General features: G+C 42.1%; 1 protein-coding gene across 2 annotated transcripts in view; it reads right to left on the bottom strand.

Annotated features, from left to right (window-relative positions):
• IPO5 (importin 5) overlaps positions 1–13,598 on the bottom strand; it is a 34,292-nt gene extending 20,694 nt beyond the window's left edge. The window contains exons 1-9 of one of the 2 annotated variants that reach the window (XM_081198302.1): positions 13,364–13,598; positions 9,999–10,079; positions 8,047–8,239; positions 7,389–7,491; positions 6,911–7,007; positions 5,353–5,457; positions 4,564–4,686; positions 4,351–4,471; positions 3,421–3,508 (exon numbers count right to left, since the gene is read on the bottom strand). In XM_081198302.1, the coding sequence (XP_081054428.1) occupies positions 3,421–3,508; positions 4,351–4,471; positions 4,564–4,686; positions 5,353–5,457; positions 6,911–7,007; positions 7,389–7,491; positions 8,047–8,239; positions 9,999–10,079; positions 13,364–13,456 (1,004 nt within the window). In that variant the 5' untranslated portion in view covers positions 13,457–13,598. Of the gene's footprint in view, positions 1–3,420; positions 3,509–4,350; positions 4,472–4,563; positions 4,687–5,352; positions 5,458–6,910; positions 7,008–7,388; positions 7,492–8,046; positions 8,240–9,998; positions 10,080–12,350; positions 12,452–13,363 lie in introns of those variants that run through there. The other variant, XM_081198303.1, reaches the window with a different exon arrangement.
• Positions 13,599–16,408: the final 2,810 nt, after the last annotated feature.

The raw sequence follows: 16,408 nt of genomic DNA, 5'->3' as shown, positions 1-16,408 counted from the left end.
AATGTTATGAATACCAAATAAAGCCATATCTCCTCAGGGCTTCCATCACTCTGATTGGCCTGTCATATGAGCAGCAAATGCACAGGTTAAGCTGCACCCCGAGATACCCTTAATTTAGGAGTCAGTTTCTCAAAAATGAGAACATTACTTTATTGAACCAATATTTGAAGAAGAACCTAAGGACTCCTTCCATCAGCAGCCCTGCGATATGGTCAAACAAGCACTGACTAATAGAAAAATTGTAAGTGGTTTGCATATTACGTCTGTAGTCAACCCATACTTTTATCGCAGTATTGGATTCCAGTGTGTTCTATTTTTGTGTCTGAAAAATCTAAGGAGACAATGGGATTGGTGGGAGTGGTGAATGAGATATGCTGTTATCGAATATGAAAGTTGTGGGGGGGTTGTCCTCCCTTTTCTTGGTTTTTTGATATGCATTTTTCTACTCCCCTTGCCCTCTCTTTTTTTGATTGGCCTTCCCAGTTTTTACAGATGGTGCTATGTCAACGTTTACACAAATTGCCTGTTTAATCTGTTTGCTCAGCATGGATACATACTATAGATATTTACGTTATAAGGATATTGTGGTTTCTACACTGTAATATAGATGCCTGGAAAGTGTCCTCCTAGATTATCAACAAATACACTGTCTTTGTGATTTATATGGATTTTTAGTAGTGTTACATGCCTGAGCATTAGGAGATTTTATACATGTTGTGGTGGGGAAGAGTAATAAGTGTTCCAAACATATTGGTGACAAATATAATACTAGTAACGTAACCATCATATGACTTTAAATTTTGCACATAGAATGTGAAGCATATCCTAAAAAAAGAGAACAGGTGCCCTCTAAACTCAAAAAACTTAAAGCTTATCTTGTGGTTTAGGGGACTGTGTGCTAGTGGCCATTTTAAGAATTCTCAGGATGTGGCTAATTTTGGGATCTAATGATTAAAGAAGAAAAAAACCTATAGCACCTAAAAATTTAGCAACTAAAGAGACATAAGATACATTGTCTTGTCAGTTACAATTTGACCCATATGCACGTGACAAATTATGGGGTAATTCTAATTTTAAGATAGTGGCACTCTTTGTGGAAGAAATAGGTTGACTGAGGAATTTATACAGCTGAAAGGTTCAAATGGGAGATTTTTTGTCATTTTCAATACTTTGGTTTATATATCATTTATTGGAGAGTGCTGAACAACAATATCTTCAATTACAACACCTGTTGGTGTCTATTTATAAACCAACTGCTTTGAGTGCTTTGGCACCTCCTGAATTGTTGGAAGGAATTACTGGATCTTCTCAGAAAGTTAAATCCACAACTACTATTTATAGTTGCTTATTGGACCTTTGTAAAGTAGATGCTCAGAAACTTTGGAGTCTCAGTCTACCCTACACCACAGGGTCGTTGCTGGGATAATATGGGGAGGGTGAGAGGATATGTGCCATTTTAACCTCCTTGGAGGAAAAGTGGGATATAAAATGTAATGATATAAATAGATTCCAAACAATGGAAATTGCTTCAGAATCTATACAGAATGTTTCTTTAGATTTATAACCGAGGTGGATGCAGCAAAAATGTTGTTTCAGGTATATTAGATTCCACAACATTTGTAGAGGAAGGCACTGTCTAATACAGCTAGATGCTGGAGGTGCAATGCTGATAGACCTCAGTGATATGTTCTTTTTAGTCTAAATTTCATATAAATTTTGTACTGGCAAAATCAATCTGCAGGTGGTTTTTTTTACTGTTTTTTACTGCAGGTGCTGTATTTTTAAACTATATTCCTATGGTATGCACATTAATAGCAGGACAATAAGTGGATATTGTGAGCACTTACGGTTGTCAAGAGACATACACCTTGATCCTGGAAGGATAAATGCTCACTGTCCATTGTGCAACGGTCTGAGAACTTACAAGGCCCTTGCTACATTTGAACGTATTTTACATCAATGCCAATTTCATGCAGATAGCTATTTGAACATCTGGAGGGTCTACATTGAGTTATGTTTCATTTTAGAGGGAAATACTAATGGCCTTTGAATACTGACAGTATATTGTTACTGCATTATTTTTCTGCCCTTCAAAAAATCTTTTTCTTTGTTACACATGATACTTAAACAAACATTGAGCCCTTTAATAGGAGATCAAAAACAGTCCATGTCTTACTGTTTGCAAAGACTGTTGTAGTCATGAAGTAACCAGTCCTACAAAGTATCTTTTATTCAGTTTCCTGCTCCTATACAAATTCTAAACGGTTGAAATCTCAACATAAATTTACAGTTACAGTCTTTAAGTAAGCTTGAGTACACTCCAGCATGTGAACAAACTGCTCTAGTAAATATGTCATTTATTTTTGGTTTCTGGCATACACATAATTTACTAAGTAGTTGCCAAGAAAGCAAAAGATATGTTCTAAATATAGCAGTGTGCTCCTGGCACATTGTAAACTATACTTTAATGGCTATATCAATAAATGCGAATAAATCACTTAAATAAAAAGCTGATGTACAAATCGGAAACATGAAACAAATTACTGATATGCATCAACACACCGATCTACCTTATTGTATTTTGAGAGTTATCCCTTTACAACTAAATTCTGTGCTTCTGAAAACTCTGATTCTTTTGCAAAAATCTGGGGTTTTTAAGGTGAGAAAAGTTAAGCACCATTATTTTCTTACCCACATCAACCTAAGGACTAATTATGCATCATGTTAGCTCCCATTTGAACACCTTCGCATGAAGGTGACATTTAAAACCTGGCAGCTCAACGTGGGGATGTTGCATACACAGGTAATGGTATGCAAGCCGGCAGGAGGTGTGGCGATCACACAGGGTCCCTGGACGTTTCACCGTCTATTTATCCCTATGCCACCACTTTATTTCTTGCTGCCACCACCCAGGCCCTACCTGGCACAATACCGAGTCCAGTCAGGTTTAAATTGAAACATAAACTTCTGTTTATTTATTGCAGTTTAACAAGCGTGTGGTTTCATAAACGGTATCGGTCAATTACAATCATAGGGTGCCTATCCAGACCTATAACTTCCGCTACCTGCTCTCACGCACTAAACCACCTCTCAGATATTTACTTGTCTTCCTAGCTCCTGACTCAGCTGATTTCGCTACACTAACTCAACCTACCCCCAGACTCTATCCCAATTCACTCCCACTCCAACCAACCACCCAAGTCCCAACAAACTCCCCCTTCGCCCCTCCCAGAGCTGGTCTTATAGTCCCTCTGACTCCACCCCCCCCGGGTTCTGATTGGGTAACTTGTTTAACTATTTCACCTCCAGCACTCTCATATGTTAACGTCACAGTAGGTACCAAAGAAAAGCTTACAATGAAAGGAAGCCCTTGAGAATGGCAAACCATATATTTTTCTTTTTTAAAAACAACTTGTTTACCTGTCAAAGTCATCGTCTTCTAACTCATCAGAATTTGCCCAGTCTTCATCTTCTTCTAGGTCAACCATCATTGTTAACATCTGAGGAACTAAGGAAATTAACATTGCTCAATCTACAGAAAAAGGTCTAACAGAGATCTGACTGCTCATGAACAGCCACCTCACATCCCAGTTGAATTCATGAAGCAATGTGGCACTTGTCCATATTTCACTCTGCCACAATACGTACCAACAGAGTAATTTTGGATTGTGAGGCAACAGTTCCGAATTATATCTGTGCAATTGCCCCACAGGGAAGGATTATTATAGCACATGCTTTGCGTGCAGAAGGCGACAAGCCAAATCCCTGGCATTTCTACCTAAAAATGGTTGCAAGGTAGGAAGTGGGCTAGATGTACCGTTGAACTGACTCAGTATAAACTAGCTTAATATATTATTAATATTATTATTTAAATTTGTATACCACCCTATACCAGCAGATCTCAGGGAAATTCACAACATAAAACCACAATACAAAAATACAAAACACATAATAAAAACAGAATCAAGAACAACCTATTAAGCCGCTCTTGGGTCACAAAAAATCAGCTCACAGGCAGCACTGAGAATACCTTCTTAATAAGCATGTGGTGCCCATATTAATAAAGTTAATGAGTGTTTTATTTTTGCTTCATGCTGGCCCCATTTTAGATTCAACAGCCAGGGCTGCATACTTGACAGAGTCTTATAAAAAAGGCAAAACACCGTCCTTCTGGTTGTTTGGGGAGCGGACTAGAGTAGATCAGCAGGATTTTGGCTTCTAAAAAACAGCTCTGTGCCTACTCTGTAAGACCAGGGCATGTGTCTTTTACCTAATCTACAAACCTATGCCACATTAACTGTTTTAATTCTAACTGAGACAAAAATATAATAAGACAATAAATTTACTTACTAGCTTGTGCAACAATATTGATATGCCTTCTAAGCATAGCAGCTGCGGTCTCAGATAATGTAACTATTACTTCAAGAGCCAGTTGGCGTTGCATGTTGCTGAGATTAGTATCTGCACACAACTGAAAAAGAAAGATATTTAAGTATAGTACTAAAAATCAGGCCACCTATCTAATCAACCAAAACATGAATTGGGATGGGACAGTCAACTTACCTTCAAACTTAGTTGCAATGTAGGTTCTAAGTGTGGCCGTAGATACTTTGGAACCGTATCTGCAATCTCTACAAGGGACTTCAGTACCGAATCATCATTTTGGTAACAGGAGTCATTTACCGCCTAAAAGAGAATTCAGTTAATACCCTTTTCACCTGTAATTCACATTCAAATCCAAGCACTGTATTAGGAAAACACTATTCAGTGCTTCAAGACACTGCAACCAAAACACATAACCAAAGACTAGAGGACATACTGGAGAGCTCAAAAAGTGGAAAATGTATCTTGTCTCATCGAGTTATTTCAAATAATTTCATCTACTAAGACATATTTTATTTGCTCACATTGCTCTTTTCCCTCTCAATCTCCTGCCTGGTGAAGATGCAACACCACCTGATCTCTTAACTATGATTAGGAGACTAAAAGCCTACAGGGTGCTCCTTAGCTCTCTCACCTCCCACCTCCTGTGAATAATGTTTTTATTGAGTACACCACTTCAATGGCTCTATGCTGTGAAGTAGTCTTCACAGTGGATACAGTAGCTGCCCTTGCACACATTCCGGTAAAGCTCAAATTCAGGAAGCACGTAATCTGTATTTTAGGCATTTACAGTGTATTATTTATTAGGCTATGCCTTGTATTTAAACTTTTGCTACTGACACCTAGTGTACTTGATGCTCACACTAGAATTCATGTATTATTGACATGGAAACAGCAACACTCTTAAAATACAAGCCAGAGCCTATAGGAGGTAACATACTTCGGTCAACTCGATGGATGAGTTTTTACCTGCAGGATTCCTGGAAGTAAGTCTGCAAAATGTTTTAGAAGAGGAAGATTTTGCTCATTAGCAAGAACAAATGCAGCCGCAGCCCTAGCTGACAGTGTCCTGATCTAGAAGGAATATAAAATAGCAACATCAGTAACATACAGTGTTCCTCAAACTTTTAAATTCATACTTGTATGTCAAAGGTACTCATAACTTTTGCACTCACACCCACTCCCCTCCTCACCAGATATTTATGTACAGAGATCCAATACATAGTATCAGTACTAAAACTTTATGCTCAAAAAGCAAGACACTGTGTCCTCCTAAAGCAGTAAACTAGAAAACATCCTCAGAAGAAAGGATATGCTCATCCTGAGGTTCCTGCTTCTTATATCAGGTTGAGATGATGCAGTTAAGTCCAATTATGTTGGAAAACACAACTTATTTAGTGGTTATAATACACCAGCTTTTTAGGTCAAAGGCCTGCCTGAATAAAAATGTACTTGCCTGTGGTGAAAGGCGAAGGGGCTGAACAGATCCCTCAGAGACTAAGAGTAGCTAGTTAGAAAGGTTCTCTCTTTAGTTCTTGCCAAACAGGCTTCAGATGTTGGCAGGATAAAAAGAAGGGTCTCTCAGAAACATCTCATATAGGAAAATATGGTGATTAAGGTAGTTTGGTCTCTAGTTGTGTAAGGGTTTGTAGGTCACAACCAGTACTCTGAATTGTGTGCAGAAACAATGGTAGCCAATGAAGGTGTTATGAAGATAGGAGTCACATGCTCCTTATAAGTGTCCCAAGTCAGTCTGGCTACAGCATTCTGAACCAGTTTCCTAATGCTCTCCAAAGGCAGCCACATAAAAATAATGTTGCAGTACTAGAAGATATAACTAAGATGAAACCTAAGCATGTATCACCTTGGCCAGATCTGATACTTTGCTGAGGTTGGCACACAAGCATTAGCTGTGCAAAATAATTCTTGGCCATTGCAAAAACCTGAGCATTCAGGTTCAGGGCTGAGTTGGGAAAAATATCCAAGTCACAAATCCAACTTTTAAAGCTAAGTGCATCTCTATCAAAAGCAGGCAAAATCTCTCTAATTTGATCAGGAACACTTCTGTTTTGCTGAAATTAAGCTTCCATTTGTTCTCTCTCATCTCACCCATTACCAGTGTTGGACACTAATTTAGACTTTGAACAAAATCCTTGAATTAAGATGCAAAGGAGAGACAGAGCTGGGCATCATCAGCACATTGTGACTCCCCCAAAACTCAGGTGTCCACATCCAATGGTTTCATGTAAGCATGAGACAAAAGATGGGACCCCGAAGGGCTCCACTGGCCAACAACCAAGACAAGTACAAGAAAATGCCAGAACCACAATCCCAAGGAGAACAAAAACTACTGTAAAACAGTGCTTCCAAGTTCCATCCCAACCAGGTAGTCTATCCTTCTGCAAGGATTTCAACTGTTCAACAAAGCCAGCATGTTTTCATTTTGGGCGTTTGCTTTTTCAGAGTAGAAAACATTTCAAGATTAACAACGTTTTTCAGACAAAAGAGGAAATGAGTTTTGAATTACCGTGGGATTCTCCTGATCTTGCATACACTGCACCAACATCCGTTTGATGACATCCAAATAATGCTGCTGTTGGTTTCCAAAAATACCAGGAAAGTTCCTAAAGGGACAATACAAAGGTGCATTTAAGCATCCCATAGGCCTTAAAAACTTTATGCAGAGCACCACACATCAAACTGTCTGCCACAAAGTTCTTCTGAGTTAGTCAGAGCTCTGATGCAAGATCTAAAGTTCATACTCAGCTCACACAGATTAATGGTAAGGCCAGTTAAGTCTCACTGTTGCCCCAAGTGAATTGGAACATGCACCAGAACACACTCAATAACTTCCCTGCGGATGATCACCCACCATTATCCAATTGCTTCTAGGAACCTTGCAATCCAGTCAGAAAGTCATGTTTGAAGATGTGGTTCCTAACAGAAATGTTAAACAACCTGACAATCTTGCATGACCATGCACTTGTCTGCAAATAATAGTATACCAGAAGATGTGAAGTGCAGCTTCACGCAGTCCCACATTTTGAGAGCTGACAGAGTCAAACAAAAACTTCAGCCCTTCAGGCCATTGGTTGTTGCCATCTTCATCTAAAAGAGATAGAATACAAACATAAAGACAGGAATTTTTGAAACCACAATAGCCAACCAGAAATAATAATTTGTTTCATTCTCTTAAATGGAAAAACTGCCAATATTGCATAGCATTTCCTTATAGGCTGTGAACTGTGAGGACATTATATTCTTGCATGGTTGCCAGGAGTATTTTCTAAAGCCCCACAGCACTTGGAGGAGAGATGGGAAAGCTCAGGCACAGTGGAAGATTAGAGAAGATGCTAAACAAGCTGACACTGTAATTGCACCCACATTCTAGAATAACCCACTTGCCTACTTCCTTCACTTGATTTTTTCTAGAAAGTGACAACATTTCTATTTAGGAAAACGTTTATGAAAGGATGATGCTATCTGGTCAAACATGGTCATGTTTCTAGCCTATGATGATTCTGCTAGCTGTTCACCCTTTGAAATTATTATAAGTGCCTGTTTGATTTGTGTATTTTTCATTTAAGTTTACATTGCCTTTAAATGTTTTCAGACACAGCCAGCATCACAGAAATACAAATAAATAATAATAATATAATATACCTATTAGATTCCTGGCCAGCTCAGCTACGATATCACATATTTTTCTCCTCATACTGGATTGTGTTTCCAGCTGAATAATCAACAGCAATTCACTTTTGATAGCAGTTTGAACTTCAGGGGGTAACGTTGGATAAACTTCCTCAAAAGAAGCTGACAAAAGTCTTCGGAGAAGCACAGCAGCCATTTGTCTAGCCTATTAAGACAGATATACATTATATGAGGGAGAATTAATTTCAAGACAATATATTCCACTTCTGTTCTTTGCTGTTGTTTTCCTACAAAGCATAAACAAAACACCTAGAAGTTCAGCCAAAGTGCTGACTCTGCCACACCTATTTTTGGCATCTTTAGTCACATAGCTATTTTTTACTCAACTATTTCATGTCACAGTTGGTATAAGAACTAAACTAGGTGACTGACTCTATGTTAGAAGAGCTTTGAACTTAAGAGGCATTTAGTAAATAGTTTCAGCAAATTAAATCAAATGTTTTCTACCATATATTAACATTTATACAGAAACATCATGTGTGAACAGTTAACTTTGTGTTAACACGAACGATTAAAGTGAATTGTGTACAGATTAGGCATAGATTAAAGACTCTGTTGAAACATATTAATTCAAATGTTACTTTGAATACTTAAGTATTCATTCTTTCAAGCAAGTCATAACTGCAAACTCCAAATCAGAAAAAAGGCAGAATGAATTCCTCAGAAGGGGGTCAATGGGTATACACTAACCACAGTAATATGAATTATCCGTTATTTCAGCTCAGATATTGACAGTTAATTAGTACAAGGCATTTGAATCAACACTGGTGGCATGTTCTACTTGAAATACTGTGATGACAAAGGACCACAGCAATTTGCCTTATATAAAGTCAGACCACTGCTTCATCTAGTTAGCAGCAACCCTTCCGGGTTTCAGGCAGGATATTCACAGCCCAACCTGGAAATGTTGGGGATTGAACATGGGAACTTCTACATGCAAAGCTGATGTTCTACTATTGAGCTACAGCCTTTCTGTAGGGAATAGGGAGACAGCGAACATGCAGTCCTACCAAATGAGGAGCCACATTGTAGTGGACAAATATGCTAAGGACAACAGAAATAGAATGTGTGAAAGACTGAACCACTTCCATTTCTGTTGTGTGGGAACATCTATGGCAGTGTCAGGCAACACAGGCATTGTACAGATTTCTTGATGTATGTCAGATGCGATGGTTCCACCAGCGTACATGCCAGAATACTCACTGTGATTTATTGCAATATTGATATATTTGGTCTTAATTTTGCATAGTATAGCAATGCATGTGCATCTTATATACATAGCATTTTCAGCTGCCATTGCTTACTGATTGCAAATGCTTCTACTACAACAGTTGTTAAGTCAATAAGTGAAATTAAAACCTAATGCACAAGCAATAATAGGTTTGGGCAGCAAATATGTTAAGGAGCAATGCAATAAGGAGTAGATTCCAAGACATTATGAGCCCAGAGGTGTATATTAGATAGGCTGCTTTCAGAAAACAGAATTTCAGACGGCACCAGGAGTCAAAGGGAAAGGGAGAACACCTTAACTCGTGTAAAGAAGAGAATTTAGGATCCAAACCAATAAGTCTATCAAACCATTGAAAAAACCAATGGTTTGCCACTAAAATGGGAACTGAAGCTTCCAATCTATGGTGCAAAGACAGGAAGGAACTGTATGATCATGCTTGCTTCTTCCCATAAAACCGAACTGTGGTTTAGCATTACTGCAGTAGTGTTTGCTACTCAGACAAATTTCCAATAATTCTTCAACTTACTGACATTGCTAGCAATGTATTTCTTTTCAGGTGCCTATTACAGCTGGTAACATTCAATACAATGCTACTTCATTTTACCACAACATGAAACAATGATTCAATTATGCTATTATAAATGTTTGGTAGGGACTACTTCTTAGAAAATACCTCTTCAGCAACCGTAGTATTTCTGACAGCTTGTAGAAGGAATGTAATTTTAGATTGGCCTGGTATGTTCTCATATGTTTCCTACGAAAGAAAAGAGAATAATTAAAAACAAAAACCATGAGGCATTAGTTTGACCCTCAAATATGCTCCAATAAGTTCAATTTTTAAATTTACTAGAAAGCATATCACAGAAGCACCTATGTTGAGATTAACTTTCAATTTGAATAAGTTTGATCCACCAGTTCTATTGAACAAAAGTATAATTCTAAACTAAAACCTTGAAAATTAACTTTATCATTTCCTTTAGAAAGCAAGACTAACATATCTATCAACATCTCTAAAGAGATTACTGCTTGCTGTGTTCTTAACTCTGTTCTGCCAAATAGCGCTAGTTACTTTAGCCTATGAAGTACTGCTTATTATTCTATCTAGCTCTTTACTTTTTACTTTGATTTGCCCTGTGAGACTTCGCTGGAACTTCCCAGAGCCCATGCAAGACCCTCCCAGAGCCAAGTAAGGAAAGTGGACAAAGCCCACTTCTCACACTGGCTTCAAAAAGGTAGCGATGGTCATGCAGGGGTGGTTCCAGGGCTGTTCTGACTATGCATGCTTTCAACTTTAGGCACAACCCCCCCCCCCTGCGACTGCTAGGCAAGTTGTGTGTATTCACACTGCATATTCAAAATGCAAAGAGCTTCACGTTGACAGACATCCCTCTTGCATAGATTCCAGAAAACAAACACAAAAAAGGTCCAATGTAGCGTTGTGCACATTTTCAAAGAAAAACTGAACTCTTCAGCCTAGATCCTGCTAACTCTCCAAAGTAATCAAAGTGGAGAAGTAAAAAGAAATCAAGACCAAGGACTGCCTATTTCCATATGCAAACCTACTCCAAAAATTAGTGATCTCAATCCTCTCTTCTAATTTAGTGACATCATTCTCATTCATACTCAGCAGTGGCTGGTAAGATGACTCGCCATGAAAAATTGCCACTGCACTCTGACAGAGGGCTGAGAGTGATTTCCTTTCCTTACACTTTTTGTGCTGGTAGACAGTGACACATCCTTCAATATGCAAATACCTGGCGATGAATGTGGCACCCTACTCCCATCTCCCAGTGCCAAGAAGAGCAGGAGTTTCCTTTTCGGCTCTCATACATTGTCTACCAGCAGCTTCACCCACCTGACACACTGGCTGTTGCTATTCAGGACCCTAACCCATGTGGACTTCCACTTAAAGAGCTCTCCTCAACTGGTTGGCTCTCCAGCAGGGGTTGGGTTAACTTTTTCCAGCATTTCATCCTGGGTAACCTTCCAGGGACCACACACCACCACTGTCTACGTCCAGAGGCAAAAGGTTTTCCTCTCACATGGTCCTTACAACCTGGTCACATTATGAGCAGCACAAGAGAATTTATTTTTGCTCAAATACACCATTTGCCTCTTCTTTCATCTATGTTTCAGAAAATATACATGTATGCCAAGCGGCTTCACAATATTTAAATTGCTTGTGTTAGTATGTACAATGTCGAAAAATAATCAGACTGATCTGTTTTACATTAGGGTACTAAGAACAGATTTTTTTTACCCTATTGTTCCCAATGAAAGAATGTGCTGAACTCTACTGACCGCTCCAGTGATGTAAATGATAAAAGCCCCAGCACAGCCATCCAATGAGAAAATGCTAAGCCAGACGCTGGTATTTATTTCAATGGAACAGAGATTCCCCACTAGGCTTTACAATAAAGGATGTAAAGCACTCCTGTGGGTGGAAATAAAGCACTATCCTGATTTACTAATTACAGAGAAATCCTGTAGTTCAGAGTTTTCTCTAATAATAAGACACATACAACAGAAAAGGGGGGAAAGCTTCATTCAGTACCCTATTGAACACTGAAGGCACTTCACAGATTAGAAACACAAAGCGTAAGAGACAGGTTCATTATCTCACGGTTCGTGCAACAAGCTCTGCTAAGTTTTCAAGAGATCTACATCCCTCCGGCCACAGTAAATTGGGGGAAGGGAAAGCACGCATGGCACTTATTTTAAGAATCCCTCCCTGATTACCACACAGCAAATCAGCTGAACTGTGGACATAAGACTCATTCTTCAAGGGTGGCCCCATCCCTGCCCAGTGTCTTGGAAAGAGATGGCAATCAGAACAGACCCATCTCCCCTAGGTGCTCCAGCACAGCCCAGAATGGCGCATGCCTACATAAACAAACAAACGAATGATAAAACTTAGATCAACACAGGAGCATTGCAGCTGAGGTCATTTTCGCTGCCAGCGTAAACAGTATTTGCAGCTACTGTGTCTACCAATAAGTTTGCTATATAATGTTGCCCAACTTACCACATACTACTCAGGTACAGCAAACTACAGTACCCCTCTATCCCTCATCTGACCCTCCCCTGTAAATCTAATGGGAGGGTTGCACCCCTGAGCCCATCCCTATAGAAAAGGGAACTGCGACCCCCAGGGGGTGGAACTAGATGGCCCTTGGGAATCCCTTTCCAACCCTACAATGCTACAGCTCTATTCCATTCTACATTTGTCCCGGGGGTAGTTCAGCCAGGAAAGCATGGGACTCTTCATCTCAGGGTTGTGGGTTCGAACCCTGCCCCCCTCGGTGTGTGAAAAGACTCCTGCGTTGCAGGGGGTCGGAATGGATGATCCTCGTGGTCCCTTCCCAACAGTTCCATCCTATTAATCTAAGGGCTTGATCGAGGAGGCCATGGTGGCTCCAGCCTTGGGCGCTTATCTCCACGACCAGGGTCAGGTTTGAGGTGGAGAACGAGGAAAAGGAAATAGAAGACAGAATTTGGGGGGGGGAGAGAGAGAGAGAGAGAAAGAGGAGAATACTGAGAAATCGGGGCCAGCACTAGAAACGTAGGATCTCGCATTAAAAAGGAAATAAAAATCAGGGGACGTGGAAGGGGAAAAGGTCAGGGTGGATGGGATGGGGAGGATCCTCTGAAAGGCCCACGTTTAGAGAGAGGGAACACGGGGGCCGGATTTTCCAAGCTGAAAGAGGAGAAAAGAGGTAAGAGCCGGTGCGAGGCGGAGGTGCCGCCCGGGGGGGCTTTGTGTGTGGGGGGGGGAAAGGGCGGTTGGTGGCCGAAACGCCCCCCGGCCAACGGCTCTAACGGCCGCCGGCCCCGTCTGTGGAGATTCCGGCCGGAGCACGTGGGCCCCGCCAGGGCCGCCCCGCGCGCGCACGCCGAGACACACACACACACGGCGCTGAGAGGCTGACAGGGCAAGGCCGGGTCCGGAGAGCGCGGTCGGCCGAGGCTGGAGCCGGCGGGAAAGGGAGAGCGGGGAACGGGGGGGGGGGTGCAAAGCAACGCGAAGCCGCCAGTCACCTCGGCCTGTTTCCGGACGACATTGTCCGGGCTGAGCAGGTTGCCTAGGAGAAGGTAGAACTGCTGCTGCTCCTGCTCCGCCGCCGCCGCCATGGCTGCCTGAGAGAGAGAGAGAGGCCAGCCGGGCAGGGAGGAGGGAGGCAGGAGGCGGGGTCTCCAGGCCGCGCACCGACCACAGGGAGGCGGAGCCGCCGCCGCCGCCGCGCTTCTGGTGAACTTCTCCCCGCCCCTGCCGGCAACACAGACGCCCCCTCCCTACCGCCCGCCTCCTGCCGGCGCCGGGCTGCTGCTGCGGCGCTCCCATTGGGTGCAGGGCGAAACGCGGCCTTGCTCCCATTGGTCCGCGGCCCACCCGCCTTTGTGATTGGGCAGGAGAGCGCCATTGTGAAGTCACTTCCCTCTCGCCTCCCTTAGTCCGCCTCCCTCTCTCTCCCCCCTCCCTTGCAGGGGGCGGGAGGAGGGAAAGCGGTTTGCTTCATCGAGCTGGGCGCCCATTGGCGGGAGGCCCTGACAGAGGTTTTCTGACTGGGCGGGAAAACAGTCGGGCGGCCAATACGGAGGGAGTGGGGAGCGGGGGACAGAGTAGGAAAAAGGCGGGAGAGTGTGAGGGGAAAAGGCCGGCGCGTTACTCCTCATCTTCGTTGTGCGAAGCGAGCGCGTCGGCTTTGTGTTGTGACCTTACCGCCGCGAGTAGGAAATACTGTGTCCTATAAGCACAGACTCTCCAATTGCCCCTATTTTTTCCAGAAACCGCCCCGGTTTCTGATTTGTCCCACTTTTCCTTAGGGCGTCCCTGTTTTCATCGGAGAGATGCTGGAGGTTATGGTAGGACGTCCCTATTTTCCCTATTTTCATCGGAGAAATGTATGCGAGTTATGCGACCTCCCCTAGCCAAGAAGACAAGTAACCGTACAGCCTTTAGAAGACATCTGTAGTTTACTAATATTACGGTTTTATATACGTTGGAAGCCGCGAAGAATGTCTGGGACCACCCAGTCAGATGGGTGGGGTATAAATAGTAAAAATTATTATCAGTCCTATCAGCATCTGTTGAAGTGATTGATTGTGTAGGTATGGCTTACACATTGACATGTGGATAAGGTGTTTATTGTTTTTAAAAAGAAGTGCTTTAAATATTTCCTAGTATTAATAATAGCATGCCACTACCCAGAACCACTGTAGGGACACGGGTGGCGCTGTGGGTTAAACCACAGAGCCTAGGACTTGCCAATCAGAGGGTCGGCGGTTTGAATCCCCGCAACAGGGTGAGCTCCCGTTGCTCGGTCCCTGCTCCTGCCAACCTAGCAGTTCAAAAGCACGTCAAAGTGTTTCCATGCGCTGGTCTGGTTCGCCAGAAACGGCTTAGTCATGCTGGCCACATGACCCGGAAGCTGTCTGCGGACAAAAGCCGGCTCCCTTGGCCAGTAAAGCGAGATGAGCGCCACAACCCCAGAGTCGGACACGACTGGACCTAATGATCAGGGGTACCTTTACCTATTTTTATCAGAGAAATGTTGCAGGGTATGTAAGCAGCCCCTGACTGGGGGTGAGAAAGAGAATTGAAATGTGGGGAGATACTACTGGACACACTCCAACTTGCCCCATTTTTGGGTACCCTGCGCTGGTAAAGCGCCCGTTTTGCCTATTTATAGGCCATCATATACTGTATATATAAATGACATTAATGTTATTAAGATTAATGGATATGTTTTCCCACCATCTTGATTTGTGGACCCTGTGATTTTGTGGGACTCCTGTCAGTGCCAGCTAGAATAGCCGGTAGTCAGGAATGATGGGGGATGTCTGGAAGGTGGCAAATTCCACATTTCGACTTTTTGACATATCATACATGCTTGCATAGGAGCCAGCTCCTAGGCACCAAGGTCCCCTTGGACCCCCCAATAAAATATGTGAGGGGGCCAGCCCTCCCCCTCAGTTGATGGGCATTGCCATTCACATGATGTGTGTGTGCCGTGTCTTGTGATTGATTATGTAGGGCGGGGCTTACCTGGGCCCGCCAATATTTTATTCTGGTTGGCACCTCTGCGTGCCTGAGAGTAACTCCCATTGAACATAATGGGACTTCTGAGTAGACATCTGTAGGACTGCACTGTGATTTTTTGATTATACCGTAGGTTGTTGCATGTAATCTTGCTGTGCTCTCGCTCTGTAAATGATCACACAGCTGACAAAAACTGTCTTCCTTACTGCCAATAACATCTTGCGAGATAGTGAATGTGGCCGAATGTGTGTCAAGTTGTCCTCTTGTGAGGTTAAGCATGTTTATGGTTTTTGCTCCAAGGAAGTCGTTGCAGTCAGCTTTGTTAACACATCTCACCCATGAAAGATAGGGCAAATGAAGGCTGCATATAACGGATGAAGAAAAACCTTCTGCAATTGGGTATTTGTGTGTGTAGGATGAAAATTATACAGCACAATAAGAGAACATACTTGGTATGATTGCACAAATATCCTTATTTTTATAATCTGTGAAATGCACAGTGGTGAACACAGAAAGATTGGTATCCCACAAAACTTTGTAGAGTCCCAGACCGTTATTGAATATAGAGTTCTTAGAGTTTTAGGGAAATTATGTGATCTAGTCTTAGCATTTCATGGTCAATTAAATCACAGTACATGATTTCATATGATGGCGGTATGGTTGTGTCCTAACCTAGTGCAAGTAATCTTAGAGCACTTCTATGGCAAAAGTAGTTTTTACTTTCTTTTGAGCCATCAAAACAACTTGTTCCTATGTGTAAGATAGCAAGCCTTTCATTACTGTCCTTTGCTTGTCTACTCCAGCACAAGTGCCATAGAATTAAATGGAACCTACTCCCAGGGATGTATGTGTGTGTGTGTAGGCTTGCAGCCTTTAGTCAGTTACACTGAATCTAGAGTTGCTGTCTCCATGTAATTCCCTATCCCCTCCCAGCTATTCTAAACTCCGTTCAAATTTTGTTTTCAAAAATCAAGGTTATTCCATGGCTGTCTTATTAAGGGTTAAACATCATCATAATTATTGCATCACCACCTTGTCACAAT

The sequence above is a fragment of the Podarcis bocagei genome, assembly GCF_964188305.1.
Source record: "Podarcis bocagei genome assembly, chromosome: 6".
NCBI lineage: Eukaryota > Metazoa > Chordata > Lepidosauria > Squamata > Lacertidae > Podarcis > Podarcis bocagei.
This window is presented reverse-complemented; position numbering and strand designations above follow the sequence as displayed.